The 26,708-nt window shown below is 59.6% G+C and overlaps 2 protein-coding genes across 9 annotated transcripts; one reads left to right on the plus strand and one right to left on the minus strand.

Moving 5' to 3' along the window:
* Positions 1 to 35: 35 nt before the first annotated feature.
* On the plus strand, positions 36 to 16,879 carry RHOBTB2 (Rho related BTB domain containing 2). 8 transcript variants are annotated; one of them, XM_069801041.1, is made up of 11 exons: positions 36 to 140; positions 3,612 to 3,689; positions 10,356 to 10,557; positions 10,763 to 10,866; positions 10,980 to 11,165; positions 11,264 to 12,288; positions 13,270 to 13,388; positions 13,473 to 13,623; positions 13,733 to 13,821; positions 14,032 to 14,137; positions 14,215 to 16,879. In XM_069801041.1, exons 2-11 carry the CDS (start codon positions 3,631 to 3,633, stop codon positions 14,451 to 14,453), a joined length of 2,280 nt encoding a protein of 759 aa, XP_069657142.1. In that variant the 5' UTR covers positions 36 to 140; positions 3,612 to 3,630; the 3' UTR covers positions 14,454 to 16,879. The 8 variants fall into 8 exon arrangements, 5 of the variants coding, with proteins under 5 accessions (XP_069657142.1, XP_069657141.1, XP_069657143.1 ...); XM_069801040.1 differs by lacking the exon at positions 36 to 140 and adding an exon at positions 3,048 to 3,185; XM_069801042.1 differs by lacking the exons at positions 36 to 140; positions 3,612 to 3,689 and adding an exon at positions 4,966 to 5,330.
* On the minus strand, positions 16,693 to 25,558 carry LOC104325119 (tumor necrosis factor receptor superfamily member 10A-like). Its single transcript, XM_069801045.1, has 10 exons — positions 25,350 to 25,558; positions 21,240 to 21,372; positions 20,807 to 20,935; positions 20,210 to 20,324; positions 20,033 to 20,124; positions 19,830 to 19,922; positions 19,657 to 19,697; positions 19,071 to 19,211; positions 18,540 to 18,621; positions 16,693 to 18,399 (listed from the first exon to the last, which is right to left on the minus strand). Exons 1-10 carry the CDS (start codon positions 25,413 to 25,415, stop codon positions 18,107 to 18,109), a joined length of 1,185 nt encoding a protein of 394 aa, XP_069657146.1. The 5' UTR covers positions 25,416 to 25,558; the 3' UTR covers positions 16,693 to 18,106.
* Between the last annotated feature and the right edge of the window lie 1,150 nt (positions 25,559 to 26,708).

Here is a 26,708-nt window from a genome sequence, read left to right on the forward strand (position 1 = left end):
GGGCATTTGTTTGGATCACATGGGAGAGTGTATAAAAATGAGTCCTACCTGTCCAGGCCAGTTAGCACCTCAGGAAAGCCAAGGCAGCTGCTGGACCGGAGGGGGAGAACCGTGGGACGGTGCAGAGCCAGTGCACGCAGGTAACTCTGCCGACTGCCTGGAGCAAATTTATCCCCCATTTTTTCCCTAGGGATTTGGCGGGGCTGGCCCCGGTAGCGACGATGGGATATGGTGAGGCTGAGGGCTTTTCCGCCTTGCTGGGGAGCTGCAGGGGTATGCAAAGGGGTGTGGGGATTGAGGGTTTGGAAACGGGTTGGTGGGCTGCACTGGAGCAGAGCCGGTTCGTGCCACAGGAGTAGCTTTAAGTGCCGCCGCAGGCTGTTTCCAGCCCTGTGGGCTGCTGCAGACCCTCCGGAGCAGGTGATGCTCTCAGCAACTCGTTCCCTCATTGCCCCTTCGCTCCCCTTCAAGCTGGCGAGAATTGGGCTGTCAGGCCTCGACAGGGCTCTGTGGGGCGTGTTGGTGGCAATCCGGGTTTAATGAGTAGCCCGTGGCCGGTATGGGCAGAGAGGAGGGTGCTCGGGCAGAGCCACATGCGAGAAGACACCGAGTTACGGGGGCGAAGAGCCTTTCAGCGTGGGACGGGTGCCACCCAGCTCTCCCACGGGAACAGAGCAGGTAAAACCAGTGACTCTCCGTGGCCGCTATTTGCTGCTTCAATAAGGGGTGTTGATGTCTCCTGGCGGGTAGCCGGGGACGTCCGTACGGCCACCAAATGCTGCCATCACCTCCCTGCCCGCCCGCCTTGCCGGCAGCCTCCCGCTGCCTGCGGACCACCTGGCAGGGCGATAGGCAGCCCTGCTGCCGCTTCGTTCGGCCGGGAGCCGTTAGGGTAGGAAGTGGTTTTGTGGGCTCGGGTGCTGTTGCACAAGCGACGGCACGAGGCACGGCCGCTCTCCCGTGGGCCATGGCTTGCAGCTGGGCTCTGCGGCGAGGAAAGGGGATGATGCTCCCGCTCACCCACCCGTGAACCTCTGTCCTGGGTGGGGGGGACTGGCCTGCTCCCAGTGCTGGCTGCTGGTGGTTTGACACCTCCGTGTCCCCCCTTTTCCTGCCTTTCAACCAGCCGTCGCTGCTGAGACAAACCCGGGCAGCTCCTCCGCTCCCTCCCTCATCCCCTCGGGTCTTGCTGGGGGCTCTGGGACCCCAGAAGTTTTCTCCCTACCCAGCATTGCTTCTTCCCCTTCCTCTGCTCTCCATCCCTACTGGAGACAGTTGCTTAGAAACAGACTCCTTGTTCTTTGATTTTTTTTAATTTTTTTTTTTTTTTTAAATGTTGAGATATGTGGGCCCCCACCGAGCCCTCCCAGACCCCGCACCGTGCTCCGTGCCGGGTGCTGGCTGCAGCCAGACCCAGGGACAAGACCCAGGAAGGTTCCGCTTTCCCCCTCCTCACTGAGCATCGGTCTCCAAGCTGCAGCAAACCAGGCAGACACCCACCCCGCACCCATAGCAGCTCCCCGGCTGCGATGTGAGAATTAATTCCTTGGGGTTGTTTGCTCAGGGGGTTATTTTCCTCTTCTGATGAAGAGCCCAGGCTCGTTGGCAACGCTATCAGCCTATTTTTGCCCTGCTCTCCCTAGCAAGAGAACCAGGAGAAAAGGGAAACAGAGAAGCCACAGGATGCACCGTTATAAGAGGAACTTTCCCCAAATAGAAGCTTTTCACAGTTTTTTCACGAGGCGTCAGCAGCTCTTAATACTGTATGAGGCTGTGAATACTGCATGAAGCAGCCGGCCGGCGGGGAGCCTGTAAATGTTTCAGGCTGCAGCTGCAGCCGTCCCACGAGCGTGGGACCGGCCGTGCATGCCCAAAACCTGGCTGGGGTGGTAGGGGGAAGCAGCTGAAAGAGCAGCCTTAGCTGCAATTTCATATCAGCTGCGCTTTCTGCACCAGTCAGAGCCGTAAATCCAATGCGTCCCAGCTGGAGGGTGCAGAAATCCTGCACGCGTGGACCGAGACCTTGAATTTTGCCCTGACCGGGTTTCTAGTTGCAAAAGATCTGTCTGGAAAGCCCCAGATGTTCATTAGCTCTGTGCTAGGGTAAAGGAAGGTTTGCTTTGCTTGTCTAATACGTTGCATTTTACAGGAGTACATGGCTCCTTCCAGGTTTAAATATTTATAAACTGAGTGATGAATCCCTGAAATTCTGCAGCGGTGTCGATGGCAGGATGAGTTATCACCCGTGGTGTATCAGGTGGCTGTATTTCAGGGCTGGGAGACGGGATCCAGGCGTGTGGCTGGGTAATAATATGTGCGTGCAGTGAATTTCCAGAGCACCCCAATCTGCTGGCTCAGAGATAGACCTTGTTGCTTTGGCAGGACAGGGGAGGAAATGTGCAGAAATGCTCTTTTTGCTTGTTTTAGACCTTCCTCTCTGGTATCAACTCTTTCCTGGACTCTCTTTCCCAGTCCTCTCCCCACCGGCAGGGTGGCACATCCCATTACGCCGTCTCCAGCGGCACAGGGCCCTTTTGCCCTCGCTGTTCCCCCATCATGGTCAGGTGGGGTTTTGCCATTTTTGCAGAGTGCTGGTCGGAGATTTCTCCTGCCTGCTGGGTCCAAATGGACATTAAGCCCATAAAAACCATTTGTCTAAGCTGCCTTCTCCCTCCCTGGCTGCCCGGTGAGGGAAGGCTGAGCTCTCCCAGTCCTGCTGATGGGGTTCGGGAGCCCACCCGGATGCCTGGGGCAGCTGTCCGGAGCAAGGAGACCCCTGGTAGCATCACCCAGGAAAAAAACCTGGAGGATTTGTGGTTTTCGGAGCAGCAAAATGGAGGGGTGACCCTGATTGCTCTTCCTGGGTGGATCTGGGAAAGGACCAAGCACTGTGGTGGGTCTCCAAAACCCACTCCCACTTCCCAGCAGGAGCCAGGCGTCTGCTGGCTTTGCCAGGAGCGAAGCCCAGGCTGGACTCTGCTCCAGCCTGTCGTCTGCAGGCACCGTTGATCTGGTGACAGGAGAAGGAGGGGAGAACCCTGCTGCCCTGCCTTGCTCCGGAGCTCACGGGAGGGAAGCTTTGGCCAAAGCAAACATGCCGGAGGGCTCGGTGGTCTGCTGGCCGCCCCAGGAGCCAGGCACTGCTCGGAGTGCATGTGCCCGCAGAGAAGGCTTTTAGCCCAAGGGTAAGGTGCTTGGAGCAGGGGAGTGGTACTGGGGGACCCCTTGACGACACTGGCCAGCCACTGGGGCCGAGAGGATGCTGGCACTGTGAAACCCAGCGCAGGGCTTCAGTGAAAGGGACGGGTTTGTGCATGCCTGTTGCATGTATCTATGTGTCTCTCCCATCGGCTGCTTTGTACGGTGAAGGTGGTGGCGTGGGGAGAGCAGACCCGGCAGTGAGATGTAGGGACGGCGGGCAGAGCCGCTCGGTAGATGAGGGACATCCCTCTCCCCGCACAAGGACACTTCTTGGCCAGCCCAGATGGCCATGCAGGACTTGCCTTCCCAAAGCTTTTTTGTCCCCAGGGTAGCGGGGTGACGTCGTGCAGGAGCGGGGGACGTCCACGTTTGGGGTGTTTTCACAGAGCCCTTCTGCCCTTTCCTTTCAGAGTCTGCCAAGAGAAAGAGATGGAAACCCAAGGGAAAGGCAGCCCCACCGGGAAGATGACTGCCATGGCTCACAGCCTGTAAGTACCCTCCCGCCGCGGCACTGGCTCCTCCAGCCTCCCGGTTCAGGCACTTTTCCTCTGGCCACTTTCTCCAGGGGACTTTGCTCTTTGCTCCCTTCCGACACATGCCTCCGTTCCCCCACGGATAAGGCGGAAAACTCGCGGCAGGGCTTAGGGCAGAGCAAGGCGAAGGCAGGTCTCTGGCAGCGGGGACCACGGAAGCGTGTGGTCCGGGGCTGCTGGAGGGTGTTGGGGTGTCTCCCCACTGCAAATCCGCTTTTGCTGGGGTGCTGCTGGTGGGGGATGCATTGCCTTGGTCCTTCAGCCCTCTGCAAGGTGAATAACGCTGAGCTCAGCTTTATTTAGGGATCAGGGTAGGGGGCACTGGCAGGGGCAGAGCTGGGAAGGCTGCAGCAGTTGCAGAGCGTTTGCTGGCTGCTCCAAGGAGCAAAAGGAAAATGAGTTTGCATCCCTGCACCCTGCAATTTGGGGGACCTGCATGCCAACCCCCAGTGAGGCTGGGCAGGGGCACGGGGAGCACCTGGGAGGGATGGAGATGCTCCGGGCATTAAAGCCTAGAGAGCCATAAAATTTACTGGGGAGGGCATGGCTGGAGCAATGTCCGCTCGTGTCTCTGATATCCAGAGAGCTGCTTCATTCCTTGCTGGGGAGGGGGAGATGGAGGGAGGAGGATGCTACGGGGTGAGAAGGGATGCTTGCTGCCAGCGGTGCGAGCTCCCCAGCGTGACCCCCAGCGCTCAGCCGTCGGGTTTGGAGCTCTTTGCCTGGGAGCGAGGGTGATTACGGAGCCGGGCAGATGGGAGCCCTCTGGGACAAGTTCAAGAGGCTTAAATTGGCGAGAGACATGGGAGCAGGGAGCAAATGGCCTTTTAATTACAGCCCTGCCAGGGGCAGCGGTGCTGAGGGAGTTATCGCCTTGCAGCCGTGCCATGCCGTGGGCAGCCGTGCCGTGCCGTGCCGTGCCATGCCGTGCCATGCCGCAGCGTGGGCTCGCTGGGGAGCGGTGGGATGCGGCGAGTCGGCTGAGACTTGTGTTTCTCTTCCCACGGAGAAGAGGGGCTGCAAGTAACGGCCACGTGCTCCGCAGATGCTCCCGAGCCCCTTCCCCTGCCCCGGTGCCCTCGCCGGTGCCTCCCACCACCAGCTCTCTCCTCCCGGCAAAGCCTTCTGCCGGGAAAGGGGTCGGTGGGAGCGCTGCAGCCCGGGTGTTTCGGCTGCAAAGTGACAATTGTGCTTTTGTTTTGCCTAGCAGGGAGGGGGGCAGGCGGGAATTCGGCTGCCCAGAAAGCTGCCAGGAACTCTTTATGCCACAATTAAGCACCTGCTACAAGAGAGCAAATAAGCCAAATCATGCGGCTGGCAAACAAGCTTTACGTGTTCCTTCCCCGTGACCCACTCCAAGAAGAAGAAAGCTCAAAGCTGCAGCTCGGCTGCTCGCAGCTCCCGTTGCAGGGAAATAAATAGCTTTGCCGTGAAGCCGCTAGCTTCGCTGCCGGCTCGCCGTCCCGCTGTGGGCACGGAGGCAGCCCCGGGAGCTGCCTATGCCCGGCTCAAAAGCCAAAGGGCTTCCCCCCTCCCCAAATAAGCGACTCCATCTCCTTCTGCTATGGAGAGAGAGATCCCCGTCCTGCGAGTTAGGTGAGGCGGGGGGCAATGCTGAAGGGGGGGGGAACCGGGGTTGGGGGGGGCCGTGCCGGACGGCTGCCGGGGTTGCGATGCAAAGGTGCGAGGTGAAGCGAACGCTGAGGTTTTGACGCCGGTTGACGCGGCGTTGCATCACGGCCGGCCACGCCACGGCCTGCGAGCCGGCCTGATCCGAGCAGTGAGGGAGCTGGGGGGGGGGGGGGGGGCTGAGCTTAGCGTGGCTCGGCGGAGGAGATGGGGGGGGGAAAGGCAGCCGAAAGCCTCGGGAAAGGATGGCGAAGCGTCACATGATGCGGATATACGGGGTCAGAGCAGCGGGGCCAGCGTGCCGGACGCTTTCCCGGCAGCCACGCTGCAAAGATGACTCTTGAGTTTTTGATGCCCTAGGGTGGCGGGGCTGGGGGGGGCAGCCCTGGGGGGGGCTATGGGGTGAGGAAGGGGCTGCGAGGAGCACTGCGGGCTAAGGTTCAAAGGCAATACCGCAGCGTGCGGCCTGTGCTTGGAGAGCATGGATGGATGGGGCAGTTCTGCCTGCCCCCCCCCCCCCCAGGGAGAACCAGCCCTGCAAGGGGCTGGGGGTGCTCGGGGGGGGGGGGGGGGGCTCGGGCTTTTGAGGAGCCACATGAAGGGTTTCATCCGGCACAGTCCCATCCTCAGCCTGGCAGCAGGGCCCGGCTGGGACCCCCAGGGGCTGGCAGCCCTGCGCAGCCCCTTTGCAACAAGGGGAGGGGGGAAAGGTGGTCGTGGAGGGGGGGGGGCAGGCAGAGGGTGCACCCCTTCCTGGGGGCAGGAGTGAGGTTGGGGGGGAGCGGGGAGGGTCGGGTGCAGAGGGAGGATGGAGGTGAGATGCAGGGGCAGGATGAGGGTTGGATGCAGCAGGCGATGGGGGGGGGGCTACGGGGGGGGTCCCATGCAGGGGTGGGTTAGGGGCAGGATGGAGATCCATCCAGGGCAGGACTGAGGGGGGGGGGCAGGATGGGGACCCTCCCCACGCAGGGCAGGATTGGGAGGGGGCCACGACAGGATGGAGACCCCTGCGGGGGGGGGGGGGGCTAGGAGCAGGGTGGGGGTCCCCAGCGCAGCAGGATGGCGTCCCCCTCCAAGACACCCCAGCCCCTCTACCCGCAGCCCCCCCCACCCCACCCCGAGTACCCCCACCCCGAGTACCCCCCCCCGATCTCTCTCAGCCAATGGGCGGTGGCATGGGGGGGGCGAGGGCGGGGCCTCGGCGGGGCCGCTTGTTTTTTGTGAATGAAAGGCGGGGCGGGCCGGACTGCAGCGCGCCGCTCCGCGCAGCGTTCCGCGCAGCGTTCCGCGCAGGGCTCCGCGCAACGCAGCCTTAACGGGGCCGCGGATGCGGGGGAGATACCGGGATGGGCCCCCGCGCCCCAGGCCCTAAGCCGCGTAGCGCGGTACCGAAGAACGTAGAGACGAACCGCGCAACTTGCGCCGTGGCCATGTCCGGAGGGGCGAGCCCGGTCCCGGCCCCTGGGAGCCGCCGCTTCGTCTGTGTTGGTGTAAGTACCGGGGATAACCCACCCACCGCCATCCCCCCCCTTCCTTCCCTCCCCGCCATCCTCCGCCGCGCCCGCTCCGCCTCCGCGCATCCTGCTCCGGCCCCGGGGAACGGCGAGGGCCCGGCCCCTTCGCGATGCACCCACCGCCGCCTCGTAATGCCCCGTACCCCCGGCCTGGGTGCACCCCCGAGCCCCCGCGCAATGCCCCGCACCCGGCCCCGGTGCAGCCCGCACCCCCCAGCCCTTTTTGCGATGCCCCGCACCCCCGGCCTAGGTCCTCCCCAGCCTCCTTGCGACGTCCCGCACCCCCGATCTGGGTGCTCCGAGCACCCTCGGCCCCTTTGCAAAGCTCCGCACCCGCTCCCGGTGCTCCTCGGCCCCCTTGCAATGCCCCGCACCCGCAATCCTGCTGCTCCGAGCACCCCCGGCCCTATTGCAATGCCCCTCGCCCAGTCCTAGTGCTCCCCAGCCCCCTTGCAATGCCCCGCACCCCCAATCCAGCTACTCCTTGCACCCCCAGACCCTATTGCAATGCCCCTCACCCAGTCCTGGTGCTCCTGAGCCCCCTTGCAATGCCCCACAGCCCCAATCCTGCTGCTCCGAGCACCCCCGGCCCCATTGCAATGCCCTGCACCCAGTCCTAGTACTCCCCAGCCCCCTTGCAATGCCCCGCACCCCCAATCCTGCTGCTCCGAGCACCCCTGGCCCCCTTGCAATGCCCCTCACCCAGTCCTGGTGCTCCCCGACCCCCTTGCATTGCCCCCCACCCACAATCCGACTACTCCTTGCACCCCCGGTCCCCTTGCAATGTCCCGCACCCGCTCCCAGTGCCCCCGGCCAGCCGCATCCCCCAGTGCCGATGCCGTGACCGGGCCCGGCCGTGCTGCAGCCCCTCTTGGGGCCCAGTTCCCACACCACCACCACCCCCGAACCCCCATTACCCCCCCCCACGGCCTGCACAGCCCCAACTGCCTCCGTGGGACCTCCCAGACTCCATCTTCCCTCCCCCCCCCAGCCCCCAGTTGCCAGGAGGGTCACGGGAATTGCCGCGTTATTTTTGTGCATTGCTGCTGTTTTGGGGTGGTTTCCAACCCCCCCGGGTTTTGGGGGTTCTCCTCCCCTCTCGAGGTGCGGGATGAAGGATTTTTAGCCTGGGAGTTGCTAGGCGACGGCTCCCGGGGTGATGGTGCAGTTGCCTTGGCAACAGCAGGCTGGGCAGCCGGGAAGGAGCAATTTTGGGGTTCTCCTTGCGGGAGGGGAGGGATGGGAATTGGATGCCCGTAGTTTGGGTGCAGGACTGCGGCGGGAGAGCGGGGCTGGGGGGGCTGCTGGCTGGAGCGGCCTTGCTCCCCAGAGAAGGGCTTTTGTTGCGGGGGGGGGCAGAACTCTGATGTCTTGACATCTCTGGTTATTTTTTGCTCTCTGGTGGGTTTCAGAACCGTCCCCGGGGAGAGAGGTGATGGTGGGGAAGGCGGAGAGGGGGGCTGCAGAGGCGGTGGCATGGTGCTGCTGAAATTGTCCCTGCAAAGAGGCTCAGCCCCCTCCTGGGGTGATGTCTCATGGGTGGGGGGCTGTGAGCTACCCCCATGGGGCTGCCGGAGTTCCCCAGCATGCTTTTGCTTTATTTGGAGCCTGCATTTTGTGCCCACTGCTGTCCCCCTCTTCCTTTCCTCATCGCAGACGCTGATCCCATTAGGATTTAGCCTTTAATTCCCTCGGGGCACCGGACTTCCCAAGCGGGCTCCCAAGTCCCCGGTGCTTGGCTGGGTGCGGGGCAAGCATCCAGACTGCCAACCGCAGTTGTCATCTCTGTGTGCCTTCGACCCACTGTCTGAGTGAGCTCGGCCGACTTGAGAGCATGGCTGGCCCTAAAAATAACCGCAACAAAGCTCCCTGAGCACTAACCACCCCCCTGGAGATCTCCTGGCCCTACAGAGCAAAGCTGATTCCCGGGAGGAGCAAGAGACTGGGAACAGCGGTGGATGGGGATGTGTGAGATGGAAATTCATTTCCAGGGGCTAACGGGGAAGGAGTCAACCTGCTCTGACTCCTTTTTGCTGTGCAGAGCCCAAGGAGGTTGCTGTCCCTGGTTTTCAATGCCCTCAGCGGACAGCATTCCCCGCATCCCAAAGGATGGAGGGGACGTGGCATGCGGCGACAACTACTCGGAGAAGTTTTGCCTTGGGACCAGCCGATGTCTCAGCGCTGGCACCTAAAGCGACCTGGATTTGTGCCACCCGCCTTTGCCTACGCTTGCCCACAAGGCTTGTGGCTCAGTCCTGCTTGGTGCTGAGCCCTCTCACGTGCCGTCTCCTCCGGGCTGGTGTAGCCAGGTGTGCTCAGAGAGCTTGCGCACGGGAAGGAGGTGCTAACATTGGAAAGTCCTTGCCAGGCTGCTAGTTTAGGGAACTGCGTCCGTGGTCCCCGCGTGCAGGGCTCGGTTGCCATCGTTACCGGGTATTTTAGCTCACTGAGCCTTTGCGCTGGTGGTTTATTATAGCAGCTCGGGAGGCTGGTGCCAGGAGGGAGTGACAAGGGGGGGGAGAGATCTGCAGCTTTGAGAAGTTCAGAGCAATTGGGATGGTTTTTTTTTTTTTTGTCCTTCTCCCCTTCCCTCCGTCTCCTCCCTGCTCTTCCCCCTGGAAATCTCATAAATCCCTTGCTTAATGCTGTGATGAGTTAATTCTGGCTGATTTAAACTCTGGGGTTCTGAACAGACAAAGGGTGCTACACCTGGGGACGCCCGTTTGCCAGATACGGGCGCTTCACATGGGCTTCGCAGCACCCGTAGCACCAACCTCCCTCTCGGGGGGGTTTGTGTCACACCTGGTCCTGGGAGGCCAGCGATGCTGGGAGCCTTCCCAAAGCCTCCTGGAAATATAACGAGTTTTCTTCTCTTTTGCTGCTCTTAGCTGGAAGCAAATATCCCCTCTGGGAATGGGATGGGAAAAGCCGGGGCAGGTTGGTGTCAAGGGATAGACCTGGTGCTCCCCCAAGACTGGCAGCCGGTGAGGCTGGCAGTGCCCGGGTGTGCGCTCGGTCGGGCGGATCTGGAAGCTTCGTTTGCAAAAATGCTGGTGAGGGAGAAAGGGGAAAGGAGGAGGGGAAAAAAAAAAAAAAAAAAAGGCCTCATCTCACATGAACAAGCATGAGCCAGGGCCAGAGAGACGGGGAGGGAGGAGGGTCGAATCAAACGCAGGGCATGTGTCTGACGTGCGGCAGAGAACGCACGCTGCCACGAGAACATTAAATTTTAAAGGGGACTGGCGGGGAGCGGTGGGCAGCTGCCTTCGCTCCCTGCCTTCGCTGGGGCTCCCGGCTGCCGGTCGTTGCAGAGCTTCCCCCGTGCTGCGAGGGGCTGGCAGCTCCGAACGTGAGTATCGGCATCATCTTGTTGCTTCGACCCCCTCGGCATCCCGTCCCGTCTGGAGACAGCCCCCCCCCCCCCCCAGCTTGTCCCGGCTTTATTCCCTGACCACCCCCCTCCTCCTTCCCCCTGCAGGTCCCAATTAATGGATTCTGACATGGATTATGAGAGGCCAAACGTAGAAACTATCAAGTGCGTCGTGGTCGGGGACAACGCGGTGGGCAAGACCCGACTCATCTGTGCCCGCGCCTGCAATGCCACGCTGACCCAGTACCAGCTCCTCGCCACCCACGTGCCCACGGTGTGGGCCATCGACCAGTACCGCGTCTGCCAGGAGGTGAGGGCAGTCGGGGAGCAGGGCAGGGATGTGGGGGGGGAGGCTCAGTTCATGGGCATGACGTGGGAACCCCGAGGAGATGGAGTTGCATCCTTCCCGCAGCGGAATTGTGAATTACTCCTCCGTACCCTGCACGTGGTGGGGACAACCCTGCTCTTGCAGGGCTCGAGGACTCGGGAGCTGGATGGTGTTTCTGTTCCCGCAGGTGCTGGAGCGCTCCCGGGATGTGGTAGACGATGTTAGTGTGTCCTTGCGGCTCTGGGACACTTTTGGTGACCACCACAAAGATAGGCGCTTTGCCTATGGCAGGTAGGGGAGAGGCAGAGCCTCGTGCTACCCTGGGCAGGGAGGGAGGGCAACGCCAAAGCACGGCGGGCTTGGCTCCGTCGCCAAGCCGGACCTTGACCCTCCTCTCCTTGCAGGTCCGACGTTGTGGTTTTGTGCTTCTCCATCGCCAACCCCAACTCCCTGCACCATGTGAAGACCATGTGGTACCCAGAGATCAAGCACTTCTGTCCCCGCGCGCCCGTCATCCTGGTGGGCTGCCAGCTCGACCTGCGCTATGCCGACCTGGAGGCCGTCAATCGGGCACGGCGACCCTTGGCCAGGTGGGACTCTTGTGCCCCGGAGACGTCCGCGTCTGCCCAATGCTTTCTCCTTATCATGCATCTGAAGAGGTCTCTTCGTTATCTCCCCTCTTTTTCAGGCCAATCAAACCTAACGAGATCCTTCCCCCGGAGAAGGGGAGGGAGGTAGCCAAGGAGCTGGGGATCCCCTATTACGAGACGAGCGTGGTGGCTCAGTTCGGCATCAAGGACGTCTTTGACAATGCCATCCGTGCCGCCCTCATCTCCCGCCGTCACCTGCAGTTCTGGAAGTCCCACCTCCGCAACGTGCAGCGGCCTCTTCTCCAAGCCCCCTTCCTGCCCCCCAGGCCCCCTCCGCCCATCATCATCGTCCCGGACCCCCCTTCCAACAACGAGGAGCGCCCAGCCCACCTCTTGGAGGACCCCCTGTGCGCAGACGTCATCCTGGTGCTGCAAGAGAAGATCAAAATCTACGCACACAAGATCTACCTCTCCACCTCCTCCTCCAAATTTTACGACCTGTTCCTCATGGACCTGAGCGAGGAGGACCAGCAGAGCGCCGCGGGCCATGGCTTTGGGGTGGCTGTCACCGCGGCTGCCGAGCGGATGCTGCACCAAGAGGAGAGGCACCACGGGCGGGATTTCCTCCTCCGAGCCGCGAGCTTTGACATCTGCGAGAGCACCGAGGAGGCCGGATCCGGCCAACGAAAACCGTGCCTTAGAGCCTCCACCAGTGATGGGATCCTGCGGGGCAACCGCTACGAGAACGGGGAGCGTGGGCTGCGGCGGGGAAGGGACCTTTCCTCTTGGAGCCGGGCTTTCACCAGCATCCAGGAGGAGATGGCAGAAGACCCGCTGACCTACAAGTCCAAGCTCATGGTGGTGGTGAAGATGGATGCTTCCATCCAGCCAGGTCCTTTCCGGGCCGTGCTGAAGTACCTGTACACAGGGGAGCTGGATGAGAACGAGCGGGACCTCATGCACATTGCTCACATCGCTGAGCTGCTGGAGGTCTTCGACCTCCGCATGATGGTGGCCAACATCCTCAACAACGAGGCGTTCATGAACCAGGAGATCACCAAAGCCTTCCATGTCCGGAGGACCAACCGGGTGAAGGAATGCCTGGCCAAGGGGACTTTCTCGGGTACGACTCTGGGCCGAGGGGGAGGACCAGCCGCAGCACCCCGCTCTCCCTTGGCGGGGGCTCTGCCAGATGCATGGGGGGCTCGGACCTCCTGGCTTTGCCCCATGCGTGAGCGGAGCAGCCGTGCCACGGGTCAGCAGGCGCTGACTCGTCTTCCCTGGGGTTTTTGATCGCACTTTGCGTTTCTGGGATTTTTATAGCGCTTTTTTTTTTTTTTTCTTTTTTCCCCAGAAAGTGTGAGTGTAATGGCCCTTCCCCAGGGTTTCCGGCTCCCCAGCCTGTCTGACAGCTCTGTTTATTTACGGGAGAGCAGCAAAGGCGACTTCCTTCCCTCCCAGGCCCAGATTTTCACAGGGTCATCTGATTTACGAGGAGCAATGTGCCCTTGGTAGGACTTCCCCAGCTTTCCGCCAAGCACCACGTGCCACCGGCTTGTGCTGCGGTGCCGCAGGGTGACGTCCCAGGGGGTTGTCACTGTCCCAGCCTCCCTCCGGCTGAATTTGTTTTGTGACGATGGACCTTGATGTGGTCAAGCTGTCACTGTCAGGGGACAGATGTGTGCTGGCCCCTGGTGCACCTCGGGGAGAAGCCGTCGTCCAGGGTGGAGAGCAGAGTTGGGGGGGGAGGGGGGCAGGAGATCCCCAGCATTGTTCCCAGCTCTCCCAAGGACTCAAGCTTGGGCGAGACATTTGATTCCCGGGGTTTTCCCCTTTGCCTTCAAATGTGTCATGGTAAGTCTTGGGAAAATCCCTCAGAAGAGCCAGAGCCCTGCCACGGCCCTTCCCTGAGCTCCTCTGAGCTGGCGGGGGACGTTGGGGGGGGGAAAAAAAAAAAAAGACGTGCTTAGGACAAATTATAGGATATGCCAGGCTCTATCCCTTCCCTCCGCTGTCCCCGGTGCGAGACGTTTTGTGGCAGGGGGTGGCTGAGCCCCCGGGTAATGGGGACGGGTCCCAGTAGCATCCCTCTCCTTGTCCCCAGATGTCACCTTCGTGCTGGATGACGGTGCTATCAGTGCCCACAAGCCCCTGCTCATCTCCAGCTGCGACTGGATGGCCGCGATGTTCGGCGGCCCCTTTGTGGAGAGCTCCACCAACGAGGTGAGGAGGAACCCCGGGATTTGTCCCGGGACGGTGGGACAGCCGGGGACGGCCGTGGGGTGACGAGCGGTGTGTGTCTCCCAGGTGGCACTTCCTTACACCAGCAAGAGCTGCATGCGGGCGGTGCTGGAGTACCTCTACACGGGGCAGTTCAGCTCCAGCCCCGACCTTGACGATATGAAGCTCATCATCCTCGCCAACCGCCTCTGCCTGCCGCACCTGGTGGCTCTCACCGGTGAGTCGAGGCGGTGACGGTGTCGCGTCGTCCCCCCCCATCGTCCCCAAGCTCGGTGGCAGCGCGATGCTTCTGCTGTCACCCCGTTAACTCTTTGTGTCCCCCACAGAGCAGTACACCGTCACCGGTCTGATGGAGGCGGCGCAGATGATGGTGGACATCGACGGGGACGTGCTTGTGTTCTTGGAGCTGGCTCAGGTAGGACAGGAGCCCGTGCCGGCAGGGATGGGGATGGAGCAAGGTGGTGCCATGCAAGAGGGGTCTGGCAGCTCGGGGGGGTTATGTTGTCCTGGCAGAGAGGACAACCGGGTCTGGTCTTGGATGTCGTGGGAGGAATAGGGTGAATCCCTCCTGCTTCCCCAGTGGTCCGTGCCATGGTGGCTCTGACGCGGGCTCCATCTCTTCCAGTTCCACTGCGCCTACCAGCTTGCCGACTGGTGCCTCCATCACATCTGCACCAACTACAACAACGTCTGCCGCAAGTTCCCCCGGGATATGAAGGCCATGTCAGGAGGTGAGCGGGGGCCGGAGTGGGATGATGGGGGTCCTGGTGGTCCCGGCACTGCCCTCACCCCCCCCGTCTCCCCGCAGAGAACCAGGAGTACTTCGAGAAGCACCGCTGGCCGCCGGTGTGGTACCTGAAGGAGGAGGATCACTACCAGCGGGCGAAGAAGGAGCGGGAGAAGGAAGACTACCTCCACCTCAAACGGCAGCCCAAGAGGCGATGGCTCTTCTGGAACGCCTCCACCTCCCCTTCCTCCTCTCCTTCATCGTCGGCAGCCACAGCCTCCTCTTCCTCCTCCTCCTCCTCCTCCTCAGCTGTGGTTTGAAAGCCCGTCCTTGCCCTGGCTCCAGCATCCCTGGGAGGCGACGGGGAGGAGGAGGAGGAGGAGGAAGAGCGGGGTGATCTGCCCCAGCATCAGGCGTGGAGCGGACGCCACCGGCCGAAGCCCCAGAGGAGGTGGTGGTAGCAGGGGCCCGTCCCTGCGGAGGGGCTCGGGGTCGGGCGCCAGCCCCCGGCGCTCCTGGAGCCCTGCTCTCCCCGCGCCGCAGCTGGCAGCGCACTGCAGGACTGGCAGAGACCGAGCAGCAGGAGAAACTCATGTTTACAGGAGCACGAGGGCTGTGTTGTGGTTTTATTTTGTTTTGGTTGGGGTTTTTTGGTTGGGTTTGGTTTTGGGGTTTTTTTTTGAACATCAGCAGCATGAGGAAGAAGAAGAATCCCATCCCGCTTCCAGTTTAATTTGTAACCACAGGCTGCGGGATATGGTTGGTTTGTCTGATGGCATCTCGCCACCCTGGGCGGCCGGAGCCGCTGGGGGGGTCCTGCCACCCCCCTTCGACTTGCAGCAGGGTCAGGCAGGGTGCAGGGGACCCCGGTCCCCAAATGCTTCAAGGCACTACAGCATCCTTCCTTCTGCTCACAAGTGGGGTCTGTCCCAATTCGGGGAGCAGGAGGGGACAGGAGCTCTCTCCTCCCTGCCTCTTAACTTTTTGGTTTAGTTTAGAAAAACTTAAAGCAAAAAAAAACAACAAACCAACAATCCCACACCCACCCACCCCTGCAACCTGCCACACCAGAAACCAACCCCAGGCCCTTGGCTTGGGATTTTAGCCTGGAAGGCTCCATTGTAATAAATGGTATTTTAAAAGCCCAGCGTGGTCCCTGTGTGTTTGGGAGGAAGCGGCTGGACACAGGGCAGCCTTGTGCCCTGCTCGGGGTGACACCAGCACCCTTCCACCAGCGCTCCCGGGATGGACAGGGACAGTGGAGAAGCGTTGCAGGATCCGGCCGTCAAAAAGCCTTGTACAACGAGAGGTGGCTTTACCATCCGACTAACTTTGCGTGTCCCACCTGTGTCCTTGTAGGTGCACAAACACAGCAGGTACCAGCAGGAGATGGCAGCATGGGCCCAGGGGCTTTGCAGGATTTCCAGGCAGGGTGGGTGAGCAGAAGGGACCCAAACCTCCGCTCGCCCTCCCCAGCTGGGAACGGGAAAGCTCCTTTGAGCCCATCCCTGGCAGAGGCTGCTGCCGGAGCGAGCACGTAGGGATGCTCTGGCAGGGATGCTCCTGGTGGTGTCCCCTCCTGCTCAGCATCGCTCCTCTTCCCGGCTGGCCTCGGTAGAGCACCTCGGAGTCATTCATTTCGCACGCTCATCCTCAGCCACAGATGCAGGAGCAAGGTTGCAGCTCCAGTGAGCTTACACTCGGTGTTTTCACACTTTGCAGCACCAGCGAGGAGGTAGGACGAGAAGTTTCTTTCCCTTTCAAATCTGAGCGCTCGCCACTGCTTCTGAGCCCTGTTTGCCTTCCCCAGGTCAGGACCCAAGCCCCTGTGTCCTGGCATTAAATCCTGCATGTGCCTGGCTCTGCAGGAGCTCCCTGCCCAGGTTTGCATGCTTGGGAGGCACGTGGGGCTGCCCGGAACAGGACCTCAGGCACAAAGCCTCCTGGCAGGTCACCAAAAGCTCCTGCTTTTAGCACTTGCCCCAGCCCTGCGTTCTCGATAAACCCAATTGCAGTGCGAAGGCTGGCAGGCAGCTCAAGGGGGCTTTCTGGGGCGAGCAGAACCCTTTTCTCACTAAGCACTGCATGGATTTGCAACACGGCTATTGCAACACACAGAGCCCTGGCTGGGTGTAGCCGGAGCGGGAGCACCGCGGCCCCCCCCCAGCAGCAGCAGCAGCTCCGTCACAGGGGTCAGCAGCATCGTTTGGCCCCGGGGTCCCAGCCCCTGCACACCCAAGGGACTGAGGTTTCAGCCTCCTGCTTTTGCAGGCGACTTAAAAGAGCACGGGATTCATGGCATAGGTGTAAAGGCAGAGCCCAGGTTGGCTGCTGGGGACTTTTCCTGGTAGAAGCATCGCTGGTGGGGACCGTTCCTGGCAGGATGCCGGTGTGGCAGAGCACTAACGCCACGGGCTGGGTCCTCAGTGCCACGCGGAGCAGCTGCTGAGCATCTGGTCCAGCTCCTTTGGTGCCCACTGAAACCTAGAACAGACCATCGCCAGCGTTGTGGCAGAGCAAGGGAAAAAAAAATTTTAAAAAAAGATGAGAAATCAGGAGGATTTTTTAAAAGTTTATTCTTCCTTCATAAAGAGACATGTAAAAACTGGAAATAGCAAACTGGCTGGGCCAGAGCTCTGTATAAAAACACACAATCATGCATAGTAAAAAACCACTATTTTTATATTAGCTTTTAAGTTAATATATGTACATGTTTACAATTACTAAATAAATACATAAATACAAACTGTCTGCTTGTGTTTTTTGAGTGTTGTAAGGAGGGGGGAGAAGGGGTGGCAGCGGGAGGGACGGGTGCTTTGCAGCACAGGGCAGCCCTGGCCACGGAGAGGGGCTGGCAATGCCCCTCGCACTCTCCCACCACGCTGGGGAAGGTCACAGAATCACAGACTGGTTTGGGTTAGAAGGGATCGTACAGATTATCTAGTCTGGTGGGTCCTGGTGGGCTGGGCTGTACCAGGGTGGCAGCACATGTAGTCAGCTCAAGTAATGCAGTAGTTTTTCCAGCCAAGTTGTCCCTGAGCTATGTGTGAGAGCCAGAGCAAGGGGCAAAGTGTTTGAGGAGCAACCCATCCAGCTGGAGGATGGACGGCGGGTACCCACGGCCTGGCTCAGACCTCAGTGTATTCACTGGTTGGGGACAGGCAGGGACAGCAAAGCCACCCCACGGCCAAGGGAATGGGAACTAACCGACTTGACCGAGGTCATGGAGAAGGAGGTTTCTGGCACACCGATGGTTTGCTGCCCATGTATGCCATCCTGCTCCGAGGAGGAGCTCACTCGCTCCCCGCACTGACCCTTTTCTTAGGCAACCCCAGTGATCACAGAGCAAGTAAATCATTCCCACCCTCCCCTCAAAGTCCAGTTTCAAACTGATTCCTAACAGCAAGCAGAACTACTATCACCTAAAATACAATTCAGTCAACAGCTTTGAGAAAGTTCCCCGAGAACCCAGTTAATGCTTCCCCATCAAGCATACAGTATTAAGCTTGCTGGCCAGCTTAGAGATGTTCTACAAGCAGAAGCCATTGCATGACGCCAGGAACCCTCCAATAAAGGATGATCCAGTTAAAAAACCACAGGGATGCCTGCAACCTGCAAAGGCCCTTCTCTGCACTGATCCTGAAGATGTCCGTATAGTACCAGCACTTCCAAACGAGACAGTCCCAGAGGCAGCTTGCAATAGTTTTAGGCTCTTTGCATTGACCCAGTGAAATCAAGGCACCGGCTTGGATTTCATAAGGAAGCACCAATGTCAAGCCCATAGCTTCAGCAGAGAGGACCACGAGGTTTGTACTTCATGAGAGGATCAAATCCTCTGGGCTCAGCTGAACTGTACAATGGCTTCAAAAAGAGAGGAGCCACAGGAGGGCTATAAAAAGATAAAATTCAAGTGTTCTTAGAGGTATTCACGGCTTCAGCTTGAAGTAGGGAGAGGCAGGGCCTGCCCTGCTCCTCAGCTCACTTCGTATTGGAAAGATCCCTGCTGGACCAGCTTGGAGGAGATGTCCTCTGCGATCCCTCCGAGATTGATCTGGTGCAGGGTCTCCAACAGCATGTTCACAGAGGCGTTCATCCCTTGTCTGTTCTGCCACGTGTTGAGCATCTGGAAGAAGGGCTCCAGCGAATACCTGTCGTTCATCTCTGCAAGGGCAATGTCGTTCTCCAGCAATTCAAGGGCTCGGCCAAATCTCTTCCAGTCCTTGCAGGGTACTTCTCGGGCAAAGATGTCAAAAGAGCGTCTCAAAACTAGAGGGGCGAAGGGAAGAGCTCAGAGAACAGGGTAGAGAACGGACTGCTGGCTCAGAATGCATTTTGCCCAGAAAGCTCATCCTGCAGGCTCACTCCCTCCCTACCCCCCAGCACATCTCTTGGGCCCCAACACTTACGGATAACAGGATCTTTTCCTTGCACTGGAACCAGATTCCTCCTGGGTTTCACACTGGGATGTGAGCTCCTCGGCGGCACCACCTGGAAAGACAACGTCCTATAGCACCTACCAAGCCCTGGCACCAACGCTGTCCCCAAGCCCCTTTAACGGGGGGGTTGGAGACCCTCTCCCTCTCCCCGGGGGCTGTTGGGGCAGGAGATCACCACCTCACCCCAGGACACCCATGGTTTCCTAATTTGGGATGACAGCAGGCCACGAGCAGGGGAGAGCTGCCTCATGGGTCCTGGCCAGGGGGAGAAGAGCTCTCTGTTTGCTCAGTATCAGTGTTAAATCTGCAGAAGACTCTGGCAGCTGACTGCAAGGAGCAGACTTTGCAGTCCTGAACCCAGAACAAGAGACCCCTTGCAGTCTCTGTGCAGAAACCGTAGTCCAGCCCTGGAAACCCCCCAGGCTGATCAGCTTGGTGTAGGCAGAGGAAAGCATCAGACCTCGGCTGAGCACGACGGAGCAGAGGGGCACGCTCACGTACCTCTGGCCCCGGAGCACTGGGAGTCACCAAACCGGGAGCCCTGGGGAGCAGCTGATCCCTGGAGAACCGCTCGTTGCGGATATTGTCCTGCGTCCCCAGGCCTCCCCTCTGGTACCTCGTCAGCTGCCGCCACAGGTAGTCCTGCAGTAGGAGAAAAGCACAAACCAGCCGAGTTGAGCGGTCCCGGGAGGGCAGAGCTCACGCCGACCCCTCAGGGATGCCGTCTACGGCGGTGGCACCCACCCTGCCGTGGTTTCAAGGGCACGGCTCGCTTGCTCACCTTGAGCTTGAAGGGGCCCCGGTATAACGCAGCCCTCCCTTTAACCCGGGGTCCCCAGATGCGCCGGCACCTCTGCCGGGGAAGGGTTAATGGCACTGGAGAGGGGGCTGCAAGCACCCCACATACAGCAGGGCACTACCAGAGACCCTCCTCTGCTTGGCTCGGGTCTACCACATCCCTGCAGGGGCGAGACTCGTCCCCCTGCTCCTCCAGCCCTCCCAGGAGCTGCAGGCAAAGTGGGGAGCGAAGGGCACGGGGGACCCCACAAACGGAGCTGCCACCCCCTCTACCATCCCGGCAACTCACCATTACGCTGCAGGACTTCCCGCTGAGGTCTCTCCCGTCCCCTGGAAGATGAAAACCGTGTTGTGATCCCTCTTCTCCCAGGCAGGTCCCTCTTCCCACCCAGCCCACATCCACGCAGACCCCCCCCCCAGCCAGAGCGAGCGCTCTGGGGCTCCCCCGCACCCGGTGCTCACCTGGGGAACGTCGGCAGCAGCACTTGCAGACGAGTAAGGCGAGCACAAACACGACCACAAATACCACCACTACGATGGTTGCGATCAAGTTGGCTAAAGTGGATAAAAGAGGTTGCGTGGGGAGCTGCTCCTGGTCTTCTCAGCAGCAGCTCACACCTCCATCCCCCAGCCCGTCTCCCCTCCTCCAGCAGCCCCCCACTTACTAGATAAGCCGGAGAAGGTGCCGGTGGGAGGACCGCACTGGCGGTCGCTGTGCGGCGTGCAGGGAGCCTGCTCCACTTCGTCCTTGGGACACCTGGGAAAGGGGGAGACAGGGCAGGCTCAGCGGCTGGGGGTCCCAGCACGGACCCCAGCAGGACCCACCATGTCACTCAGCTCACTGGGGCCGGCACTTCTGGCACATCTCGCAGGGGTGGTCCGGGGAGCAGAAGGTGCCGTTCTTGCAGGCGCACTGCGTGTCCCTGACAGCTTGGCAGGGGCTCAGCTCCACCTGATCTGCTGGCGAGAGGAGAGACAGGTCTACCCCAGCCCCTCCGCACCACGCTCCTCCACCCGCCTCCTTCGTTAATGGGGCTAACAACGCGAGCTGACCCGCAAGCCTGGGGAAGACCAAGTCACTCTCTGCTGTTGAGTTTCAGTCTTACCCTTTCCTGCCCCACACCTCACCGTGCCCAAGAGAAAAGCAATGCTTGCATCAAAGCTCCACCAGCAGCCTACAACGCTGCCGTGAGCCCCATCCTCCTGGTCCTTGCTGGAGGTCTCGTGTCCAAGCTTTGCACAAGGGATGCTGCATTGAACAGAGACATAGGTCTGGCACAAGCCGCTGCACCAATTCCGGACCCAACCTGCTCCCCGCAGCCTGAGCCACTCTTTGGGGATGCTGCAGGTGACCGTGCTCTTCAATTGAGAGGTCACCAGTCAGCTGAACCCAGCCACTGCTATCAGCCCGCATCGCCCTCTTACACACCAGCTCCTACCTTCCCTACACGTCCGGCAGCCAAGGCACTTGGTAAAGCTGTTTGGGTATTCGATGTATTCATCTTCTTTACACGGCAAACACTTGCTGGAGCCATTTTGCTCTTCACACTGCCCTGCAACGTAAGTGCCTGCAAGAAAGGGTGGTTGGGGAAGAGGAGGAGAAACAAAGGGTGTATCTGTGAACATACAGCACAGGACGGAGATGTCTTTGCAGAGAGGGAGTTGATTCCACTGCCAGTGAAGTTAAGAGGTGAACAGGGAACCATCAAAAGGAAAATGTTCCCATAATGAGTCCTTAGGTCTCAGGACAGTGGAGCAGGGGAGAGCTGGAGCACCCACTGCCTCCTCGCGAGGAGCAAGGACACATGGGCTCTGCAGGCAGAAACACGGCGAGGCCACACATGGTGTGATCGATGTTTGAGACGACCTTACCTGCGGGGCACTTCTTGCAATAGCGACCGCTGTCTGGGTCTCGGTAAAACTCTTCCCCTCCCCTGCTTCGGTCCAAGGCATCCAACTTGTCCCTCCTATTCAGTGCTGCTGCAGCAGTTTCCAAAGAAGCCTCCTGTTAAAAAAATATAGAAAAACCCAGGTTAAAAACCACCCCAAGTCCACAGGGCAAGGGAAGAAAGAGAAGGGCGAGAGCTGCTCTGCCCAGTGTGCTCAGGTGAAGCAGGAGAGGAGCGCTGGGACAGCTCAGAGCCGCTGGACCCAGCGGCCAAACCTCCCCTTGATGCAGGTGAAGAGCACTTTCCCCCATACCAGGGTGGTTATTTCCTTGGCAAAGCACAAGGAGGAGGTTTGCGGAGGGATTCCCATGCGCCAGGTTATCAGCAAGGCAAAGGCTCGCTAATGCTTCCTTAGGATAACATCAGGCCCCCTTTCCTTGCCCAATTTCTGAGCGCATGAACAAACAGCACCGAAGAAAATGGAAGGGTAGGGAAGAGGAACAGGGAGGGCGTTTGTGGGGAGGAAACCAGCCCCGTGTCAAGGCTGGTACGTGGCTCCTGTGCCCACAAGAAACACCCGGGCTGCTCCAGGCTCCCAGGGGACAGCACATCCTCTGGTGTTTCCGCGTTATCTTGCTGCGGATCGGGAAGCCAACGGCCCCGTTTCCGCCAACTCACCGCGCACCTTTCTGCTGGCTCAGCTTTTTCTGTACCAGCTGGGTTGCTCCGGCTGTGGGGGGGACGATGCTCAATAGGAATGACCACTCGCCCCATCAGGGTTTGGGGGGCCTTTGGGTACCCCAATGTCCCCAACGGGGACAATGCCCTTGGCCTCTCAACCAGCACAGGGCACGGCTACTCCATGGATATAAATGGATATAAATCTGCCCCTACCTCCAGCCTCTGCCCCTCTGCCCTGGGTTATAGGAAACAACGATGCCCGGTCACGCCATGTGCTGCACGGCAGTGACAGTCTGGCAGAGGCACTTTCCTCTTCCCTTCCCATACACTGGGCACGAAACCTGCCTCTTAAAGCAAATATTTCTTCTGTGAGTCAGAAGCTGCCTTGAAAGGCTGAAACAATAGAGATGCAAGCTGTTCCGTCCATCTCCTGGGCCAGCCTGGCCATCTACAGAGCCAATCCCCCCCTTCTCCTCCTCCCCGGACCTCCAGCTCTCCGGACACTTCCTGCGCTTGTACAAGGAAGGGTGTGAGCATTGAATCACGGGACTGCAAAGGGTGGCGCACACCCAAAAAAACAACAGCGGACTCACAGACACTACGAACAGCAACGGACTCACACACACCACGGAGACGGGCCAGGCCATGAAACGGGACCATCTCCAGACCCTGACTTGGAGGGATCAAATCCACATCCTTCCAACAGCTTCTAGCTCTGCATCTCCCGCTGCTGCTTTCTACAGCTGGGAGGGTTTGCAAGTTTAAGGGGTGCTTTTCTATCCAGCTTAGGAGAGAAGTCTTGCTTTTACCTCCCAGGCACAAGCAGCTCTCAGGGCTTTACCCACTCTGGTCTTGAAAGTCTTCAGGACTGAGACTAGGCAACCTGTCCCACTGCCTCACTGTTCCCATAAGGGAATTAGAAAAGTCTTTCTTCCCCATTCAAATTCTGGTAGGCCGTGAAGGTGATCAGAGCAACAACACAGCATTATCTGCTGTTTGGAAAGGCCCCTTAGGTGCAGGATTTCATTGCTTTTCATGAAAAAGCGACTCAGCACAGTTTGCACAAGTGCACGATAAGGTTATCAGCCCACACCACCTTCCCCAGCAAGTGCAGTTCCAGTACATCACCCCACCACAGAGCCCTTGGCAGGCAAGGGCTGCCATCCCTGACTAACCTATCAGTCTTGCAAAGCACGGGGAGAAGCCAGGCTGGGAGCCGTGGGCGAGACGCAATGGTATTCAAGAGTAGTTTTCACCCACAGTAAACATCCCAAGAAAGCAACGTTGCCTCAAGGCAGAGGAATTACCAGGAACAGGAATCCCCAACACCCTCATCAGCTAAAAGCCTCTTCCTTCTGGATGATCAGGTCTGGAGAAAAAGCTCTGGGAAGCATCAAGCTTTGAGAAGCATCAAGCTTTGAACTTTCCCTTCTTCCACCTCTGATTTGTTTTTCTCCTGAAGCGATCCCAAGGAAGGAGTTGGACCCTACAGCAGCGGACAGACCCCTCGCTGAACTCCTGACCATCAGCGAACATCTATGCAGCATTAGTACGCAGCCCTCGACTGTAGCAAGAGAGGCTCTTAACCAACAGTGTTAAGGACCAGGGATAAAAAAGATGCCAGGCAGATACCCGACATGCCTCTGCTCCAAGGGCACAGGTCTTACGAATGTGGGGGTTTTCCCCCCCAGACTTCCCGCAGATGGAATCTGAGCTCCCACAAACACATTCAGCAGCATTCCTCCTCAGGAGCCTGTGGCCCAGGTCCAGGCATGATGCAAGAAGCATTGGTGAGGGAAGGAAGGAAATGCAGCCACAATATCGTATGATTATCACGTGGGCCACCACCAGTTCTGATCAGTTCCCCCTCCCCTTTTATTAAAAAGAAGAGGGGAGAAAAAGTAAAAAAAAAAGGCTGTTAAGAGCGTGCCTTGAGGTGGTGGGTTTAGTAAGGCTTGACTTTATCAAGCAAGTCTAAATAAACTCTGATAGGGAAGGAACTGGAAGAGAAGCTGACCCTCTTATAAAACCTGTTACAGGCAGTGCTGACTTTAGCGACAGCAATTCCAACGCAGGAGCACCAACCATGTGTCCCGGGGCCGCGGCTCCGCTGGGCTGGATTACAGGCCAGCCTTGGGATAAAACTCAGGGTAGGATCCCCGGGATAAAACTCTGGGCAGGATTCCCCTGACTTCAGGTGAGACGAGACTTTAGGTATTTCCGAGCTCTATGGCAACGCCCAATCCATGGGGAAATATGATACGCGCAGGTGGGATTTTTCTGTCCTAAAAGCCAGCGGTGCTAAGGCTTTGGACAACATTTGGGCAAGTTGGAGAGGCAGCATTCCTGCACCAGGCAGCCCAGAGCTGCCCGCATCCGACCCTGACGCTTTCGAACATCCCGCGTGGTCTTGGCATCACCACGAGATCCCGACACCAAATGGCAAAGAAAGCTTGGAAGCGAAGGCACTGGAAATCCCCTCCAGTGCAGGCAGCGCCATAGGGCGAGCCTCCAGCCCCACGTCACTTCTGAGCCCCACGGCCCTCGCACCGCGCCGGGCCAAGCGTTTGCGCACTTGCCCGCTCACTGCCCCACACCCAGCAGGGCTGAGATCACCCTTCCCGTCCCACCTCCACGCTGCTCCACGGCTTCAATCCCTCCCCCGCCCCGTGCCCTGCAAACCTGCCCAGGTGAGCCCCCACAGCCCTGCTCTTCTCCCATGGGCCCTGCCCAGGTGACTCCCCCCGGTCCCCACTCTGCCCAGGTGAGCCCCCAGTATAGCCTCAGCTCTCCCCATCGCCCCTGTGCCGTGGGAGACACCCTATAGCCTCAGTTCTCCCCATCGCCCCTGTGCCGTGGGAGACACCCTATAGCCTCAGCCCCCCCCCACCATCCCCTAGACCTGGTGAGCCCCCACAGCCCCTGCTCTCCCCATAGCCCCTAAATCAGGTGAGCCCCCCAAAACCCCTGCACCCCCCATGGCCCCTGGATCAGGTGAGCCCCCCTATCGCCCCAGCTTGCCCCCCATACCCTCTGACCCATACCAGCCCCTACCCCCCAATCTCCCCCTCCCATAATCGCTGGTAAAGGGGACACCCCCGCCAATCCCCTGCTCTCCACAGGTAAACCCCCAGCTCCCCCCACCCCAGGGGCACCCCCCGTTCACCACCACCCCCTCGCCTGCCTGAATCCGCACCCCCAGCCCAGGGCAGCCCCCAAAACACCCCCTCTACCCCCTCCCCACCTTAGTGTCCCCTCCAGGACCCTTTCCCAACCCGGCGGACCATGCCCCTCGACGGCGCGGCAAGCCCGGGCATGCCGCCGCAACACCGAAAGGGGGTCCCCGGGTGTCCGTTCGTGTCCCGTCCCCGTCCCCCCGAGTCCCCACCACCGGTAAGCGGTCCCCACGCACCGCGAACAGGAGCAGAAGCAGCGGGAGGCAGCGCCTTCGGGGCGCAGCGCGCAGCGCCGAGCGCATCTTGCGCGGGAGCGGAGCGGAGCGGAGCGCTGCGACCCGCCGCACCGGGCAAGGCTCCGCGACGGCGACGGGAACGGGTCGGTTATAGGCCCGGCCACGGTTCTGCTGAGACGGGACGAAGAGCTCCCGGCGCAGCGAATGGCACAATGTGAGACAGACGCCGCCAAAGGGGCTTATATAGCCGCCTCCGGGGGGCGGAGGAGGAAGAGGAGGAGGAGAAAGTGGAGGAGGGCTGGCTCAGGGCGGGTTTTTTCGGCCAAACCTCCTCGTGCTCCTGCCACCGCCGAGAAACCGCCCCAGGGTTTCAGTGTGGGTTTTGGTAACGACTGCCGAACTCGCCTTTCACGGCACTTTTTATTTTTTTTAGCGCCTCTTATTTTCCCTTTTTTTTTCCTTTCTTTTTCTTCTTTTCTTTTCCCTTGCCAAAATGGGTTTCGAAGCTCCCAAATCTGATAGGAGCCATCAGGAATGTTTCTCCCATCAGGAATGTTTCTCCCAGGGTGTTCTTCCTTCTCCAGCTTGCATTTTTTCCCCATCACGCAGTGGCTGCCTCAAGCGAGCAAAGCCACAGTTTTTGTTTTCCAGGGAAAAGGGGGTTACAAAAATATGCACTGGCGAGAAATCCCGGCCACTGCCGGGGGGGCCACGGCTGTGCAAGGTGGGAAGGCACGGCACGGTTCTGCCAAAACACTCGCCTGTCTTGCAAAGCAGTCATCTTTTCGGTCTGAGCTGGAAAGTGGGGAAATTCCACCTCGGGTTTGTTTTTTTGGTGATTTTTGGGGGGGGGGGGGGGGGGGGGCGGGGAACTTGAGCTGAAAGGGGGAAAAAATTAAACCTTTGGACTTTCTGCGGTTACACAATCAGCTCTTCTGCAGTCAGGTTATCTGGATAGTGTGTAAGAAAAATTACACGGACAAAGTGTTGGAATGGAAGGACACCATCTCTTTAGGAAGGAGAGGCAGGGGACACGAGGAGGGGTGTCACCCTCGATGTCGATGACCAGCTGGAGTGCACAGAGCTCCGCGTGGGGATGGATGAGGAGCTGACAGAGAAGCTTATGGGTCAGGATGAAAGGGAGGGCAGGGACAGGTGACATTACAGTGGGGGTCTGCTACTGGCCACCCGACCAGGAAGACCGAGCGGATGAGGCCCTGTATAGACAGAGAGGAGCAGCCTCGCCTTCGCAAGCCCTGGTCCTCATGGGGGACTTGAGCCACCCCGATATCTGTTGGAGGGACAACACAGCGGGGCATAAGCAATCCAGGAGGTTCCTGGAATACACTGATGATAACT

Source organism: Haliaeetus albicilla, chromosome 13 (assembly GCF_947461875.1).
Source record: "Haliaeetus albicilla chromosome 13, bHalAlb1.1, whole genome shotgun sequence".
NCBI lineage: Eukaryota > Metazoa > Chordata > Aves > Accipitriformes > Accipitridae > Haliaeetus > Haliaeetus albicilla.

Bases quoted from the DNA above. Each gene is read 5' to 3' on its own strand.
- RHOBTB2 (XM_069801040.1), top strand. From the start codon at position 3,154: ATGTGCCCGCAGAGAAGGCTTTTAGCCCAAGG. The intron at 12,289-13,269 runs GTACGACTCTGG...CCTTGTCCCCAG, and splicing joins GGCCAAGGGGACTTTCTCGG to ATGTCACCTTCGTGCTGGAT. The intron at 14,138-14,214 runs GTGAGCGGGGGC...GTCTCCCCGCAG, and splicing joins TATGAAGGCCATGTCAGGAG to AGAACCAGGAGTACTTCGAG.
- LOC104325119 (XM_069801045.1), bottom strand. From the start codon at position 25,415: ATGCGCTCGGCGCTGCGCGCTGCGCCCCGAAGGCGCTGCCTCCCGCTG. The intron at 19,698-19,829 runs GTGAGCACCGGG...TTCATCTTCCAG, and splicing joins CTGCTGCCGACGTTCCCCAG to GGGACGGGAGAGACCTCAGC. The intron at 19,212-19,656 runs GTGAGTTGCCGG...CTCCTACTGCAG, and splicing joins GGAAGTCCTGCAGCGTAATG to GACTACCTGTGGCGGCAGCT.